The 16,958-nt window shown below is 42.9% G+C and overlaps 1 protein-coding gene across 1 annotated transcript in view; it reads left to right on the plus strand.

The window, feature by feature from the left end:
* LOC132834641 (threonine--tRNA ligase 1, cytoplasmic-like) overlaps positions 1–11,416 on the plus strand; it is a 65,257-nt gene extending 53,841 nt beyond the window's left edge. The window contains exons 9-11 of the mRNA XM_060853542.1: positions 2,686–2,758; positions 2,843–2,957; positions 10,934–11,416. Coding sequence (XP_060709525.1) covers positions 2,686–2,758; positions 2,843–2,957; positions 10,934–11,082 — 337 coding nt within the window. The 3' untranslated portion in view covers positions 11,083–11,416. The remainder of the gene's footprint in view (positions 1–2,685; positions 2,759–2,842; positions 2,958–10,933) is intronic.
* Positions 11,417–16,958: the final 5,542 nt, after the last annotated feature.

Genomic DNA, 16,958 nt, shown 5'->3' on the forward strand with positions numbered 1-16,958 from the left:
TTGCAAGATATTAGATTATCACCATCCATCTGGCACTTCAGCTGCATATGGTTATACTTTCTACCTGTTCCCAAAGCTATTTACTTTAAAACATATTTTATAAACTTATTGTGCATATCTGTTTCCTGGAAGGAAATTGGAAGAGGCATCAAAGTGATTTATTGTCTGAATGTTCAAACATTATTGACCTTTAATAAAGCAACTTATAAATGAAATGGTATCTGTTAGAAATGCCTGAAAGGATGGTAGACATAGAAACCTTATTGCATCTAAACTAGATTTATTCATATATATTTAGAGTGCAGGAACTTTCAGGACGACAGGCTAAGAATTGGAATGTGGGATTTGCAGGTGAAGCGGCATTTCACCTGTACCACCTCCAATCTTGTATATTGTATTCACTGCACCCAATGTGGGCGACTCTGCATTGGGGAAACCAAATGCAGACTGGGTGATGGCTTTGCAGAACATCTCCAGTCTGTGCTCAAGCATGACCCTGACCTTCCCATAGCTAACTATTTTAACACAGCATTCTACTCGCATGCCCACTTGTCTGTCCTCGGCATGCTGCAATGTTCCAGCAGATCATAGCGAAAACTGGAGGAGCAACATCTTATCTTCAAGCTAGGCACTTTACAACCTTCTGGGCTCAATATTGAGTTCAACGCTTTCAAATTGTGAACCTATTCCTTCCCTTTCTTCTAGCTCTGCTTGTTACATTGTCTGCCACCATGTCCTTTCTCCCCTCACTTTACTCCAATGGGACTGTCTGCTCTTTCCAATCTGGCAATAAGACATGTCATTGTTCTGAGGTTTTGACATTCTGATTACTTCAGTTGAACTATCCACAAATTAAGTCTGCTCATCATTTTACAAGTTCAAGACTGATCTGATTGGGGCCAGAACTCAATTTTCCTCCCTGTTGACCAAAAATCTGAATCTGCCTTAAATAGACTGTATGATCTACCCTCTTCTGCTCTCTCTGGCAGAAATTTGCCAAGACTAATGGCCTAATGAGAGGAGAAGTTAGAAATGACTTTTCATCCTCGTCATAAGTGGGAGAGTTGTTATTTTTCTCTGTAACACATCATGGGAAGCATCCTGCCCTTCCAAACTCTTTCAGAATGTTAAATATTTCAATAAGATCGCTTTTCAAACTTCTATATTCCAATGAATATATATCCTAAACTGCTGAGTCTTATGGGAAGGCAATGGCCTAGCGGTATTATCATTAGAATATTAATCCAGAAACTTGGCTAATGTTTTGTGGACCTGGGTTCAAATCCTGCCATGGCTGATGGTGGAATTTGAATTCAATAATGAATCTAGAATTAATAGTCTCATGATGACCATGAAGCCATTGTTGATTGTCAGGAAAAACCCACTTGCTTCACTCATGTCCTTTAGGGAAGGAAATCTGTTAACCTTACCTGGCCTACACATGACTCCAAGCCCAAAACAATGTGGTTGACTCTTAACTGCCCTCTGGGCAATTAGGGGTGGGCAATAAATGCTGGTCTGCCAGGAAGGTCCACATCCTGTGAATGAATAAAAAAAATCTGAACTGCTTTCAATGCTTGTACATCTCTTCTTAAAGGAGGAGGCCAATGTTGTACAGTCAAATGTGATTGCAAAAAGGTTCTGTACAATTGTAGCAAGACTTTCCCAATCATTGCAATAAAGGGTGACATTCCAATTGCCTTCTTGATTACTTGATGTACTTGCATGACAACTTCATGTTTTCTCGCATTTTACCCCATCTGCTAAGTTTTTGCCCATTTGTTTAGTAGATGTTTGATCATCTGGGACCTGACCAAGATGATTCTTAGCTCTTAGTGTGCTAAGTTTTATTTTGTTTTATCAGAGTCTGCATTTTTGCTAGAGGTTCGTTTTGCACAGGCAAGGTGAATCCTCCAGTCTCATTTTAATTCCCCATGAATTTGGTCGTCTTGACGTAAGCATAAGCTCCCACCTACCTTTTTGTGCAGTGAACCAGTGGCTTGCTATCTGTATCTGCTTTCATTCTCCCATGTCCTGGATGAAATTTTGAATGTTTCAGGGATATCTTGGACTGAAGAAAGTTTTTTTTAAAAGTCTGCATGACAATGTGAATCACAAAGACATTGTATCTAGTTAGAAATACAGATTAACTATCCTTGAAACAACAACTCTTTTAACCGAAGTAAGTTGACTGATTAAAGCCTAACTGTTTACAAGATGACATTTTTGCAACTTCAGAGACACTCTGTCTATCCATTGTTAGCATACAGGCTACTGCCATTGTTTTTATGTGTCAACACTTTTTACCTTCCTAAAAAAAAGACCCAGTAATCCAAACAACCACACTTGCTGTCAGGAAAACTTCAGAATAGGTTAAATGAATACCCTTACATGTTACGTTTGATTAAAGCAATTTAAATCTGGTGTTGTGAAAGCAGCTTTAGGCTTTAGGCTCTGTCAGGGAGAGAATGACAGTTCTAAGATTAAATCTTCCCTGGCTAAGAAAGGGAAACACCATAAGTAAACAAATGATCCAAGAATCACCATAGCATAGCCTTATGCATTTCATTTTAACAATAGGAAACTGAGATAATATCCTGAGGTAAAGGGCAAATTCCAAAAGTTGGAAAGCTAAAGTTGTTAATTGTTGAAATCTTTTGACTGTTTTTTCTTGTTTTAATGTAGGCCATTCTGGCTGTCTCCACGTCAGATTATGGTAATACCTGATGGACCAGGCTGTGTGGAGTATGGTCAGAGGGTGAGCAAAGCTGATTGTAGCACTTGATATATCTTTGTCTTCACATATCTTTATGTAAAGCAATCTTAACCATTCTTCTTCTAGGTTTGTCAAGAGTTTGTTGAAAGAGGTTTCATGGCCGATGTGGATCTGGATCCTGATGTATTGTTGAATAAGAAGATCCAAAATTCTCAGCTTGCTCAGTATAATTTCATTCTGGGTAAATAAAATCTGATGCTCCTACTTTACTCTGAAGATCCAATTTTCCCAGTTTCTACATCTCTCTCCACCCCCTGCCTCTGCATGGTCTTTAACGTGTTGGGTCCAAATCCTAAAAGGTCCCTTTTGCAATCAGTACTATCCATGTATCTATTCGGTTCATACTTGCTGTGGTATGTGGAGAGATTCTCTTCAGGTTCCCTGTTCAAAATGTGTAAATCATATGGTGTCCCAGTGTGTCAACCATTGTACCACGAAGTTGGTGTGATGCATTGTAATGTTGGGAATGTGGAATGGAATGATTGAGGTTGAGAGCCTCCTTTACAGTAAGTTTCATTTCTTAACTGTGCTTGGAGTTAGATCACATGGGATTCAGAGAAAGCTTGTTAATTGGATTTGATTTGATGTTCAGAGGGTGGTGGTGATTGAGGGTTGTTTTTGGGACAGAGGTTTGTGACCAGCAGTGTTCCACAGGGATTGGTGTTGGGTCCATTGTTATTTGTTATTTATATATTATATGGGAATTTAGGAGGCATGGTTAGTAAGTTTGTGGATGACACCAAGATTGGTAAAATGGACAGTGAAGAAGGTTATCTAAGATTACAAAAGGATCTTGGTTAATTGGGCTGAGGAGTAGCAGATGAAGTTTAATTTGGATAAATGTGAGGTATTGCATTTTGGTAAAGTGAACAAGAGCAGGACCTGTGCAGTTATTGTTAAGGCCCTGGGTAGTGTCAAGATTCAGATACATAGTTCTTTGAAATTTGCATCACAGGTTGACAGGGTGGTTAAGGTATTTTGCACGTTTGTCTTCATTGCTCAAACCATTGAGTAAAGGAGTTGGAACGTCATGTTGAGGTTGTACAGGATGTTGGTGGATCAGATTTGGAGTACTGTGTACAGTTCTGGTCCTGTTTTGCAAGGATGTTATTAAATTCAGTTTTAGAGTACAATTTTGGAGAGGGTTCAGAAAAACGTTTTCCAAGATGTTGCCAGGACTGGAGGGTTTGAGTTAGAAAAAAAGGCTGGGCCTTTTTTTTCACTGGAGCTTGAGGGGTGACTTTTGTTATGGACTGGACTAGACCCCCTCAAAATATTTTAAGAAGGTAGACTTTATCCAAACATTTTCTTAATTTGGAGTTGGGAGGTAATGTTGAGGCTATACAGGACTTTGGTTAGGCCACTTTTGGAATATTGCATTCAATTCTGGTCTCCCTGCTAGAGGAAGGATATTGAGAAACCTGTAAAGGTTCAGAAAAGATATACCCAAGGTTAGAGGGTTTGAGCTATGGGAAGAGGCTGAATAGGATGGGACTATTTTCTCTGGAGCGTAGGAGACGAGGGGTGACCTTATAGAAAATAAACAGTACAGGCCTTTCAGCCCACGATGGTGTGCCAAGCATTTGTCTTTATGTAAGATCAGCCTAACCTACGCACCCCTCAATTTACTGCGATCCATGTGCTTATCCAGCAGTCACTTAAATGTCCTTATGTCTCTGTCTCTACTACCACAGCTGGCACCCACCACTGTGTGTAACGAACCGACCTCAGACATCTCCCCTCTTACCTTCCTCCAATCACCTTAAAATTATGACAATCATTTTTGCCCTGAGAAAAGCCTCTAGCTATCAACTCTATCTATGCCTCTCATTTCCTTGAACACCTCGATCAAGTCACCTCTCTTCCTCCTCCTCTCCAGTGTGAAAAGCCCTGGCTTACTCTACCTCTCATAAGGCATGTTCTCCAGTCCAGGCGCGACAGGCAGCATCAGGAGGTGGAGGTCAACGTTTTGGGTTTAACCCTTCTTGTTGCCTGGCTTGCTGTGTTCTTCCAGCCTCCTGCCTGCCTGTTTTGTATTTACAGCATCAATTTTTTTGTGTCCAGTCCATGCTGCACCCTGATAAATCTCCTCTGCAGCTTCTCTAAAACATCTACATTCTTCCTATAATAAGGCAACCAGAACTGGATACAGTACTCCAAATCTGGTCTAACCAAGGTTTTGTGGAGCTGCAGCAAAACCTCTTAAACTAAAATTCCCCGGTTAATGAAAGCCAAAACATCAAATCCTTCTTAACAACCTTATCAACTTGGGGGGCAACTTTGAGGGATCTATGTTCATGGACCCCTGTTCCTCCACACTGCCAAGTTTCAAATTCGACCTTCCAAAATGAATCACTTGCATTTATCCAGGTTGACCTCTGTCTGCCACTTCTCAGCCCAGCTCTGCATCCTGTCAATGTCTTGTAGTCGAAGAGTGTGATGCTGGAAAAGCACAGCTAGTCATCAGATTTCCTGATGAAGAGTTTATGCTCAAAACATCGATTCTCTTGCTCCTCGGATGCTGCCTGACCTGCTGTGCTTTTCCAGCAACACACACTTTGACTCTGATCTGCAGTCCTCATTTTCTCTTAATGTCTTGTTGTAGTCTGGAATAGCCCACGACACAATCTACAACACCAGCGACTTTGTGTCATCGGCAAACTTACTAACCCACCCTTCCACTTCTTCATCAAAGTCATTTATAAAATCTACAAAGAGCAGAGACCCAAGAACAGACCCACTGATCACCAACCTCCAGGTGAAATACTTTCCATCCACTACCATTCTCTGTCTTTTTTTTATCTAGCCAATTCTGTGTCCAGAGAGCCAGATTTCTCTGTATCCCATATCTCCTACTTTTCTGAATGAGCCTACCATGGGATCCATATCTAATGCCTTTTACTGAAATCTATATACACCACATCCCCTGCTTGACCCTTTGTCAACTTGTCTCGTCACATCCTCAAAGTAACTCAATTAGGCTTCTGAAACATGACATGCCCCTCACAAAGCCATGTTGACTATCTTTAATCCAACTATGCTTTTCCAAATAGTCATAAATCCTATCTTTCAGAATCCTTTCCAGTTCCTTGCTAACCACAGACATAAGACTGACTAGTTTGTACTTATTAGTGATTTCCCCATTCCCTTTCTTGAACAGAGGAACAAAATTTGCCACCTTCCAATCATCTGCTACTACTCCCATGGAGAGTGAGGATGCAAAGATCATTGCCAGAGGTGCAGCTATCTCATTTCTTGGATAACCTTATAAAGGTTGATAAAATAATGAGGATCGTGGATAGAGTGAATAACCAAGACCTTTTCTCTGGGGATGGGGAGTCCCAGACTAGAGGCCATTGGTTTAAAGTAAAGGGAAAATATTTAAAAGGGACCTCAGGGCAACTTCTTCACAAGAGGGTGGTGCTTGCATAGAAAGAGCTGCCAGAGGAAGTGGTGGAGGCTGGTACAATTACAACATTTAAAAGGTATCCGGGTGAGTATATGATTAGGAAAGGTTTGGGGTTTGGGGAGGGGGGGGGGAGGTATAGTATGAGCCAAATGCTGGCAAATGGGACAAGATTAATTTAGGATATCTGGTCAGCGTGAACGAGTTGGACTTGAGGGTCTGTTTCCATGCTGTCCAGCTGTATGATTGTAATGTAATGTGTGTGTTCTAGATGCAGTGCGATTGGTCAAACTTCTCCGATTAAAATGCAGCTAAACAAAAAGGAACTTAAAATAACTTAGCTTTTTTGGAAACTTAACAGAATAATGGATACAGAAATAATTATTCATTAACTGTTAGAATATAGTAACATCCTATAAACATGTCCCTTGGCAAAAAGGAACGTTTCAGACATAAATTCGTGTATGCAGTCTTCCCATCCAGGAGGAAAAGTGATCAAGAGCAGATTCAGAGAGAACAGCAGTCAGGAGACATTCCTTGAAGCTTTCAACTCTGTTGAGACCCCAATAGGTTCTGATGTTACTGAAACACCAATTTTACTGAGGATTTTAATATCATCAGGGGCATTGATAAGGCGAATAGCAATGGTCCTTTCCTGAGGGTGGGGGAGCTCGAAACTAGGTGGCATATTTTTAAGGTGAGTGGAGAAAGATTCAAAAGTGACCTGTGGGGATGACATTTTCATACAGAGGATAGTTCATATGTGGAATGAACTGTCAGGTGAATGACAGTGCAGGCACAGTTATATCTTTTAAAAGATGTTTGGACCTGTACATGAATAGGAAAGGTCTAGAGGGTTTTGGTTAAAACTAGACAAGTGGGACTAATTTTAATTTGGGAAACTCGGTTGGCATGGACTGAAGAATATGACTCTATAACAGATGGACAGGTGTATCTCCCAAAATGAAGTGTTGGGGCTAATAGCTGAGGGTGTACCCAATATGCAAATTTTGGGATGGAAGAAGGGAGGTGTCTCAGAGGTTCAAGGTTCTAAAGCTTCTGCTACTAGAGGATAGCATTGCCCCATCTGCAACAACACAACTGAATCAGAAGTAACAAAACGTACCCCTTAGTTAGCATTTTGTTTCTTCAGAATTGTTACTTTAACTGGAATGGTCTTCAGAGAATCATGGGTTCTCATTGGAATCTGTTTATGCTAATGTTGTATTCCTTTGGATATTATCTTGCCCAAAAAAGCTAATGTACAAGTTGAGTTACTTTACCAGAGAAGTGCAGCACAGTGCATTCCGAGCTGAAATGACTTGATGTATGAATAATTTCTTTATTATCGCATATATCTTTAAGATACTGTGAAAAGTGATTTTTTTTTAGAGTCACAGAGATGTACAGCACGGAAACAGACCCTTCAGTTCAACTCGTCCATGCTGACCAGATATCCTAATCCAATCTAGTCCAATTTGCCCGCACTTGACCCATATCCCTTTAAGCCCTTCCTATTCATATGCCCATCCATATGCCTTTTTAATGTTGTAATTGTACCAGCCTCAACCACTTCCTCGGGCAGCTGGTTCCATACACACACCACCCTCTGCCTGAAAAAGTTGCCCCTTAGGTTCCTTTTAAATCTTTCCCCTCTCACCCTAAACCTATACCCTCTAGTTCTGGACTCGCTCCACCCCGGGGAAAAGACATTGTCTATTTATCCTATTGATGCCCCTCATGATTTTATAAACCTCCACAGAGGAACTTCAATTATCCAAATATCAGTTATCTGAATTTCGGATTATCTAAAGAAGATCTCAAGAATCCAATAGAAACATTACATCAAAGAGGTGTTACCAACACTGATCATGTCTTCTGTTTACAATGATTAAATGTGAATTCGACATACTGAAATGCTGCCGAGAACTGTCCTGGGCATGGATGGGAGCCCAGGCATCGTCTCCAAATGACCTATCGCCCCCTCTCTCTTTCCCCACACTTTCCCTGGAGTTCTACACAAAGGTGGAACTTGTCAAAAAGCTGCAGTAAAATGTGTGTGTGCATGCTATTTTGAGACTCACCCCTCCCAAAGGCAGCAGCGATTTTACTGTTCTTGTCGGGGGGGGGGTGTTGTTGGATTGGGGCTCGCGCACGGTTTACTACTGTCCCGCCTGAACGGGGAACAGACTTACCAAGTGCTTGCTGTGTCAATCACATTGAACTGATTCAGGGTGAGTGGGGGGGTGGGGGGAAGGTTTCCACGATGCTGCAGGTACCTTACACACAAGAGTGCATCTGCTCAGAAACAAACCCTGAGACAGACTGAGGAAAAAAGAAACTTCAGAAAACTCCTGAGGAGAGGCATTGAATCAATTAACCAAAAATCAATTCTCCAAACAAAATACTGCCTGCCCATCTCATTTGGATAAGCAAGGTTCCTCTATAAGGTCACCCCTCAGCCTCCGACACTCCAGGGAAAACAGCCCAGTCTGTTCAGCCTCTCCCTATGGCTCAAGTCCTCCCACCCTTGCAACATCCTTGTAAACCTTTTCTGAACCCTTTCAAGTTTCATGACATCCTTCCAATCAGAGGGAGACCAGAATTGCACACAATATTCCAAAAGTGGTCTAACCAATGTCCTGTACAACCATGACATGATCTAATTCCTGTACTCAATGCTATGACCATTAAAGAAGAGCATACCAAATGCTGCCTTTATCCTATCTACCTGCGACTCCACTTTCAAGGAACTATGAACCTGCACTCCAAGGTCTCTTTGTTCAGCAACATTCCTCAGGACCTTACCATTAAGTGTTTAAATCATTCTCTGATTTGCCTTTCCAAAATGCAGCACCTCACATTTATCTAAATTAAACTCCATTTGCCACTCCTCAGCCCGTTGGACCATCTGATCAAAATCTCATTGTACTGAGGTAACCTTTTTCGCTGTCCACTACACCTCCAATTTTGGTGTCATCTGCAAACTTACTATCTATACCTCCTGTGTTCACATCCAAATAAATGACAAAAAGCAATGGACCCAGCACCGATCCTTGTGGCATACCACTGGTCACCGGCCTCCAGTCTGAAAAGTACTGGGTGGCACGGTAGCACAGTGGTTAGCACTGCTGCCTTACAGCACCTGAGACCCGGGTTCAATTCCCCACTCAGGCGGCTCACTGTGTGGAGTTTGCACATTCTCCCCGTGTCTGCGTGGGTTCCTCCGGGTGCTCCGGTTTCCTCCCACTGTCACAAAGATGTGCGGGTCAGGTGAATTGGCCATGTTAAATTGCCCGTACTGTTAGGTAAAGGGGTAAATGTAGGGGAATGGGTGGGTTGTGCTTCGGCGGGTCGGTGTGGACTTGTTGGGCCGAAGGGCCTGTTTCCACGACTGTAAGTAATCTAATCTAATCAGCAAACTCTCCACCACCACCCTCTGTCTTCTGCCTTCAAGCCAGTTCTATATCTAAATGGTTGCTCTACCCTGTACTCCATGAGAACTAACCTTGCGAAGCAGTTTACCATGAGGGACCTTATCAAATGCTTTACTGAAGTCCATATAGCTCACATCCACAGCTCTGCCCTCATCAGTCCTCTTTATTACCTCTTCAAAAAACTCAATCAAATTAGTGAGTTATGATTTCCCACGCACAAAGTCAAGTTGACTATCCCCAATCAGTCCTTGCCTTTCCAAATACATGTAAATCCTGTCCTTCACAATGTCCTCCAAAACTTGTCTACTGCCGATGTCAGGCTCACCGGTCTCTAGTTGTCTGGCATTTCCTTACTACCTTTCTTAAATAGTGGCACCAAGTTAGCCAACCACATTAGGTACAATAAGGATAAAAAGCAATTACTTAAATAATAGTTCATCTTGCAAAGTAAAGTAAACCACTGAATGTAAGAAAAATACTACATAAGTAAACTTGTTTGAAAATGGTATTGGATATACCATGTAAGTGTTTCCAACTACGATCCCATAATTGTAAACAATACCACAGCACTCATTATGTTAGCACTGAATCAGTGCTAGTCAATCTATGCTAATATAAACTATATCCATGTTGGTATAACTTCATTTCCATAATTAAGTGCATGATGTTCCCTCTGTCATATAACTGTTTGTTTAATTGCACTTCATATTAAAAATGACCAGTGGTTTACTTTACTTTGCAGACAACTAGAGACATATGAGGTGGTTGGGATATTTCTGTTGATTCCTCTGTATGATATCTGAGCAATTGTTTTCTCGGATAATCATTGTACTTCCTCTGTGGCGCCAGCATGAATGACACATCTACCTTTTCCATTTACCCACATGTCTGAATCCAATGATCACATCATACTAGATTACCAGCGAGCTATGATCAGGGCTGATGATATGAGGAATACACTATGTAAAACCAGAAATACCAATCTAACAGTGAAATAGGCTGCTTATAAAAAAAATGTTCAAAAGTCTTTTCATGGAATGGGGCAGTGTTAAACCAATGGAGATAAAATTGGGTAGAATTCAGTAGAGGTTTCTGAAGTTGTGACCTACACAAGTGTGTGTGTGAAGATGAAATCAACTAGAGTAATTATGTTAAAGCTTTTACTTACTGCAAGAAATGGCAACTCAATCACCCTTGAACACTGGAACCTATACTCTTGATTTGTTTAAATGTTTGCTGCAGAAATTTTGTTGCATCATCAGTGACCTAGACTGGAAATTGAGTAATTTTTTTGTAAAATCTCTCTGCCTGTAGTGGTCGGGGAAAAGGAAAAAGTGAATCATTCAGTGACTGTCCAAACAAGAGACAGCAAGGTATATGGTGAACACTCTTTGGCTGCAACTATAGAGAAAATGAAGCGTCTGCAGCAAATGCGTAAAATTAGGGCCGAAGAGGAATTTTAACTTTCCATCCTTTATGTTTAATGGATGATTGTCAACAGTGAAAACCATTGAGAGAAACCTATCATTAGGAGCTATTTAAAATAAACCTCATTAATTAAAGCTTCAATGTTCATGTTCTGGACTGGAAAGAATTCTGTACAAGTGTGAAACATGGTTAATCCAATTTTGGTATTTATCTGTAGTTTAATGAAACTATGTGAAATATAAATTTTTAGCTATAACTAACAAAGATTCAGTAACTTGTGGAAATCACTTTCATAGCTGCTGCTCTCAGTACCATTGCGTGAAGGAAATAAAGGTAAATGTAATTACAGAACCAAAAACCAAAGTTTGTTTTTATTGAATAAAATGTCCCATGATTTTGTGCAGTTCTCTGGTTTCTTCTGATGGCCTAGTGTGTGAGACATACATTTGATTTGGTCTTGAGATGAGGTGCTCTTTCTCCAGTTTAGGCAGTGGAGGAAGCCCAGAATGTCTTGGCACTGCCCTTCTGACCTGACCTACCTCTCCATCTTCTTTCCCACCTATCTGTTCCACCCTTCCCACTAACCTATCACAATCACCTCCCACTTGCATCAATTCATCACCATCCCACTTACCCTCCCACTTACCCTCCCCCAGCCCCACCCCACTATTTATTTCTCAGTCCTCTTTCCCCCTCCCCAGTCCTGATGAAGGGTCCTGCCTGAAAAGTTGACTCTCCTGCTCCTTCGATGCTGCCTGACTTGCTGTGCTTTTTCCAGCACCTCTTTTTATCAAATCTAATTTTCCAGCATTTGCAGTCCTCACCATCTCCTAATCACTCTGAGCTCTAGAATGCATCATCAACAGCAGCAGAATTGTACTCCAGCACAATCTACAACCTCAAAGTCCAGCGTACCTCCCATTCAATCATTGCCATCAAGCCAGGGGATCAACGCTGGTTCATTGGAGAATGCAGAAGAATGTGATAGGAGAGGCATCATGAATATCTAAAATGAGGTGTCAACCTGATAATGTTATCAAACAGGACTACTTGCATACCAAATAACATAAGCAAAAAGTGATGGACAGACCTCAATGATCCTGCAGCCAACAGATAAGATCCAAGCTCTGCAGTTCTGCCACATAAGTCGTAAATGGTGGTGAAGGGGAATGAGTAAATGGTGGTGAACAATTCAGCAACTTGGAGGAGCACGTTCCACAAATACCCCATTCTCAATGACGAGAGGATGATCCATCTCAAAAAAAAACTAAACTGCGGATGCTGGAAATCAGTTGTCGAGAAGGGTCACTGTAATGAAATGTTAATTCTGTTTTCTGTTCCCAAATGAGTCATGTCTGCCTCTTCAAATAGTTTCCAGCATCACAGATAGCAGTCTTCAGCCAATTCAATTTGTATGTCAAAAAATGGTTGAAGATATTAGATATTGCTCAGGCTATTGACCCTAACATTATTCAGGCAATAAACTGAAGACTTGTGCTCCAGAACTTGCTGCTCCCCAGCTGACCTCTTCCAGTGCAGATCCAACACTGGCATCGATATAACAATGAGGAAAGTTCCTAATGTATATCCATGACCTACAAAGTAGGACAAATCCAAGCCAGCTAATTACCACTACCAATCATCAGTGAAGTGATGCAAGGTGTCATCAACAGTACTATCACACAGACCTGCTTAGCAATAACTTGCTCATGGAAATCCACTTTGGGTTCTGCCAGGGCCATTCAGCTTCTGACCTCATTACAAGAGCTGAATTCCAGAGAGGAGGTGAGAGTGAGAGCCCTTGTCCAATCAAGTATGGTATCAAGGAGTCCTAGCTAAATTGGAATCACCTGCTGTTTGGAGTCATCTTTGGCACGGAGGAAGATGGCTGTGATTGTTGGAGATCAATCATCTAAGCTCCAGGATATCTCTGCAAGAGTACCTCAGGTAGTGTCCCAAGCCCAATCATCATCAACTGCTTCATAATGAGCTTCCCTCCATCATAAGGTCAGAATTGGGAATGTTTGCACAATGATCAGCACTATTTGCAACACCTCAGATACTGAAGCAGCTTATATTCATATTCAATAAGATCTGTGTGTTGCTGGAAAAGCACAGCAAGTCAGGCAGCATCTGAGGAGCAGGAAAATAGACATTTTCGGCCAGAGACCTTCATCAGGAATGCGGCTGGGAGTCTTCGGGGTGGAGATATAAATGGGAGGGGTGTGGCAGGGGAGAATGTAGCTGAGAGTGCAATAGGTGAATGGAGGTGGGGGTGAAGGTTTGAGAGGAGGGTGGAGTGGATCAGTGGGAAGGATGATTGACAGTTGGCACAGGTCATGAGGACGGTGCTGACCTGGCAAGTTGGAACTGGGGTAAGGTGGGGAATGAGGAAACTGGTGAAGTGCACGTTGATGCCATGGGGTTGAAGGATTATGAGGCGGAAGATAAGGTGTTCTTCTTCCAGACGTCTGGTGGTGATGGAGGAGGCCCAGGACCTGCATGTCCTTTTTGTAGAGTGGGAGGGGGCATTGAAATGTTCAGCCATGGGGGGATGGGGTTGATTGGTGTGGGTGTCCTGGAAATGTTCTCTTTGCGAGAAGGCATCCAGTCTCCCCAATGTAGAGCAGAACTCATTGGGAGCAATGGATACAATAAATTACATGGGTGGAAGTGCAGGTGAAACTTTGATGGATGTGGAAGACTCCTTTAGGGGCTTTGGACAGAGGTAAGGGGGGAGTTGTGGGCACAGGTTTTGCAATTCCTGCAGTGACAGAGGAAGGTGCCAGGAGGGTGGCTTGTTAGGGGGTGTGGACCTGACCAGGTAGTCGCAAAGGGAATGGTCTTTGCGGAAAGCAGATGGGGTGGGGAGGGAAATATATCTCTGGTGGTGGGGTCCATTTGTAGGTGGCGGAAATGTCGGCAGATGATGCGATTTATGCGGAGGTTGGTGAGGTGGAATGTGAGGACCGGGGGGTTCTGTCCTTGTTGCAGTTGGAGGGGTGGGATTCGAGGACAGAGGTGTGAGACGTGGATGAGATGCATTGGAGGGCATCTTCAACCACGTGGGAGGAGAAATTTCGGTCTTTAAAGAAGGAGGCTATTTGGTGTGATCTGTGGTGGAACTAGTCCTCCTGGGAGGAGGCAGAGGAATTGGGAATATGGGATAGTATTTTTGCAGGAGGTAGGGTGGAAGGAGGTGTAATACAGGTAGGTGTGGGAGTCGATGGGTTTGTAAAAAATATAAGTGTTGAGTCGGTCTAAATCCATGAGTTCTTAGACCCCTCCATCTCCATCCACGAGTTCCCAAACCTCTCCATCTCCATCCACTTGGATTGGAGATAGACAGGTCCAGGAACCTCCAGAGTTTCGTACAGCTACAACATGACCTCGTGGCTCTGAAATTCAATCTCTCTACCAATAAAACCGAACACACGCCTTCTTAACAATCCTATCGACCTGGGTGGCAATTTTCAAGAATCTATGTATTTGGACACCGAGATCTCTGTGCTCATCCACATCACCAAGAATCTTACCATTAGCCCAGTACTCTATATTCCTTCCAAAGTGAATGACCACACACTTTTCTGCATAAAACTGTATTTGCCACCTGTCAGCCCAGCTCTGCTGTTTATCTATGTCCCCTCTGTAACCCACAACATCCTTCAACACTGTCCACAACTCCACTGATTTTAGTGTCATCTGCAAATTTACTAACTCATCCAGGTCATTTATAAAAATTATAAACAGCAGTGGCCCCAAAACAGCTCCTTGTAGTACACCACTAGTAACTGAACTCCAGCATGAACATCAACCACAACCCTCTTTTTTTTCAGCTAGCCAATTTATCATTCAAACTGCTAAATCACCCTCAATCCCATACCTTCGTATTTTGTGCAATAGCCTACCATGGGGAACATATCAAATGTCTTACTGAAATCCATATACACCACATCAACCACTTTACCCTCATCCACCTGTTTGGTCACCTTCTCAAAGAACTCAATGTTTGTAACACACAACCTACCCTTCACAAAACCATGTTGACTATCCCTAATCAAATTATTCCTTCCAGATTATTATAAATCCTATCTCTTATCCTTTCCAACACTTTACCAACAATTGAAGTAAGGCTCACTGGTCTATAATTACCAGGGTTGTCTTTTCTTCCCTTCTTGAACAAGGGGACATTTGCTATCCTCCAGTCTTTTGGCACTATTCATGTAAAAAATGACAATGTAAAGATCAAAGCCAAAGGCTCTGCAGTGTCCTCCCTAGCTTCCCAGAGAGTCCTAGAATAGATCCCATCCAGTCCAGGGGACTTATTATTTTCACACTTTCCAGAATCGCTAACACCTCTTCCTTATGAACCTTAATTCCGTCTTGTCTAAACTTGTTTCTCAGTGTTCTCATTGACAGTGTCTTTTTCCAGTGTGAATGCTGATAAAAGATATTCCTGCCTCCTTGGGCTCCATTCACAACCTTCCACTACTGTTCTTGACTTGCCCTAATCTTAGAGGTAAAAACAATGACTGCAGATGCTGGAAACCAGATTCTGGATCAGTGGAGCTGGAAGAGCACAGCAGTTCAGGCAGCATCCAACGAGCAGCGAAATCGACGTTTCGGGCAAAAGCCCTTCATCAGGAATAAGGGCAGTGAGCCGGAAGCATGGAGAGATAAGCTAGGGGAGGATCGGGGTGGGAAGAGAGTAGCATAGAGTACAATGGGTGAGTGGAGGAGGAGATGAAGGTGATAGGTCATGGAGGAGAGGGTGGAGTGGATGGGGAAAAGGAGCTAGGCAGGTCGGACAAGTCCGGACAAGTCATGGGGACAGTGCTGAGCTGGAAGTTTGAAACTAGGATGAGGTGGGGGAAGGGGAAATGAGGAAGCTGTTGAAGTCCACATTGATGCCCTGGGGTTGAAGTGTTCCAAGGTGGAAGATGAGGCGTTCTTCCTCCAGGTGTCTGGTGGTGAGGGAGTGGCGGTGAAGGAGGCCCAGGACCTCCATGTCCTCGGCAGAGTGGGAGGGGAAGTTGAAATGTTGGGCCATGGGGCGGTGTGGTTGATTGGTGCAGGTGTCTCGGAGATGTTCCCTAAAGCGCTCTGCTAGGAGGTGCCCAGTCTCCCCATTGTAGAGAAGACCGCATCGGGAGCAATGAATACAATAAATGATATTAGTGGATATGCAGGTAAAACTTTGATGGATGTGGAAGGCTCCTTTAGAGCCTTGGATAGAGGTGAGGGAGGAAGTGTGGGCACAGGTTTTACAGTTCCTGCGGTGGCAGGGGAAAGTGCCAGGATGGGAGGGTGGGTCATAGGGGGCGTGGACCTGGACAGGTATTCACGGAGGGAACGGTCTTTGTGGAAGGCGGAAAGGGGTGGGGAGGGAAATATGGGTGGTGGGGTCTTTTTGGAGGTGGCGGAAATGTCGGCGGATGATTTGGTTTATGCGAAGGTTTGTAGGGTGGAAGGTGAGCACCAGGGGTGATCTGTCCTAGTTACGGTTGGAGGGGTGAGGTCTGAGGGCAGAGGTGCGGGATGTGGACGAGATGTGTTGGAGGGCATCTTTAACCACGTGGGAAGGGAAATTGCGGTCTCTAAAGAAGGAGGCCATCTGATGTGTTCTGTTACTCTAGTCATTCTTTTTATTCCTGATATATCTGCAGAAAACTTTAAGGTTTTCCTTGATCCTACCAACCAAGATTTCTCATGTCTCCGTCTGGCTCTTCTTGGCTCTCTCTTTAGGTCCTTCCTGACTAACTTTTAACTCTCAAGTGCCCTATGTGAGCCTTCATGTTTCATCTTCACATAAGCCTTCTTCTTCCTTTTGACAAGAGATTAAGCTTCTTTAGTAAAACCATGGCTCCCTTGCTTGACCATTTCCTCCCTGCCTGACGGGCACAACTTATCA

Source organism: Hemiscyllium ocellatum, chromosome 42 (genome assembly GCF_020745735.1).
Source record: "Hemiscyllium ocellatum isolate sHemOce1 chromosome 42, sHemOce1.pat.X.cur, whole genome shotgun sequence".
NCBI lineage: Eukaryota > Metazoa > Chordata > Chondrichthyes > Orectolobiformes > Hemiscylliidae > Hemiscyllium > Hemiscyllium ocellatum.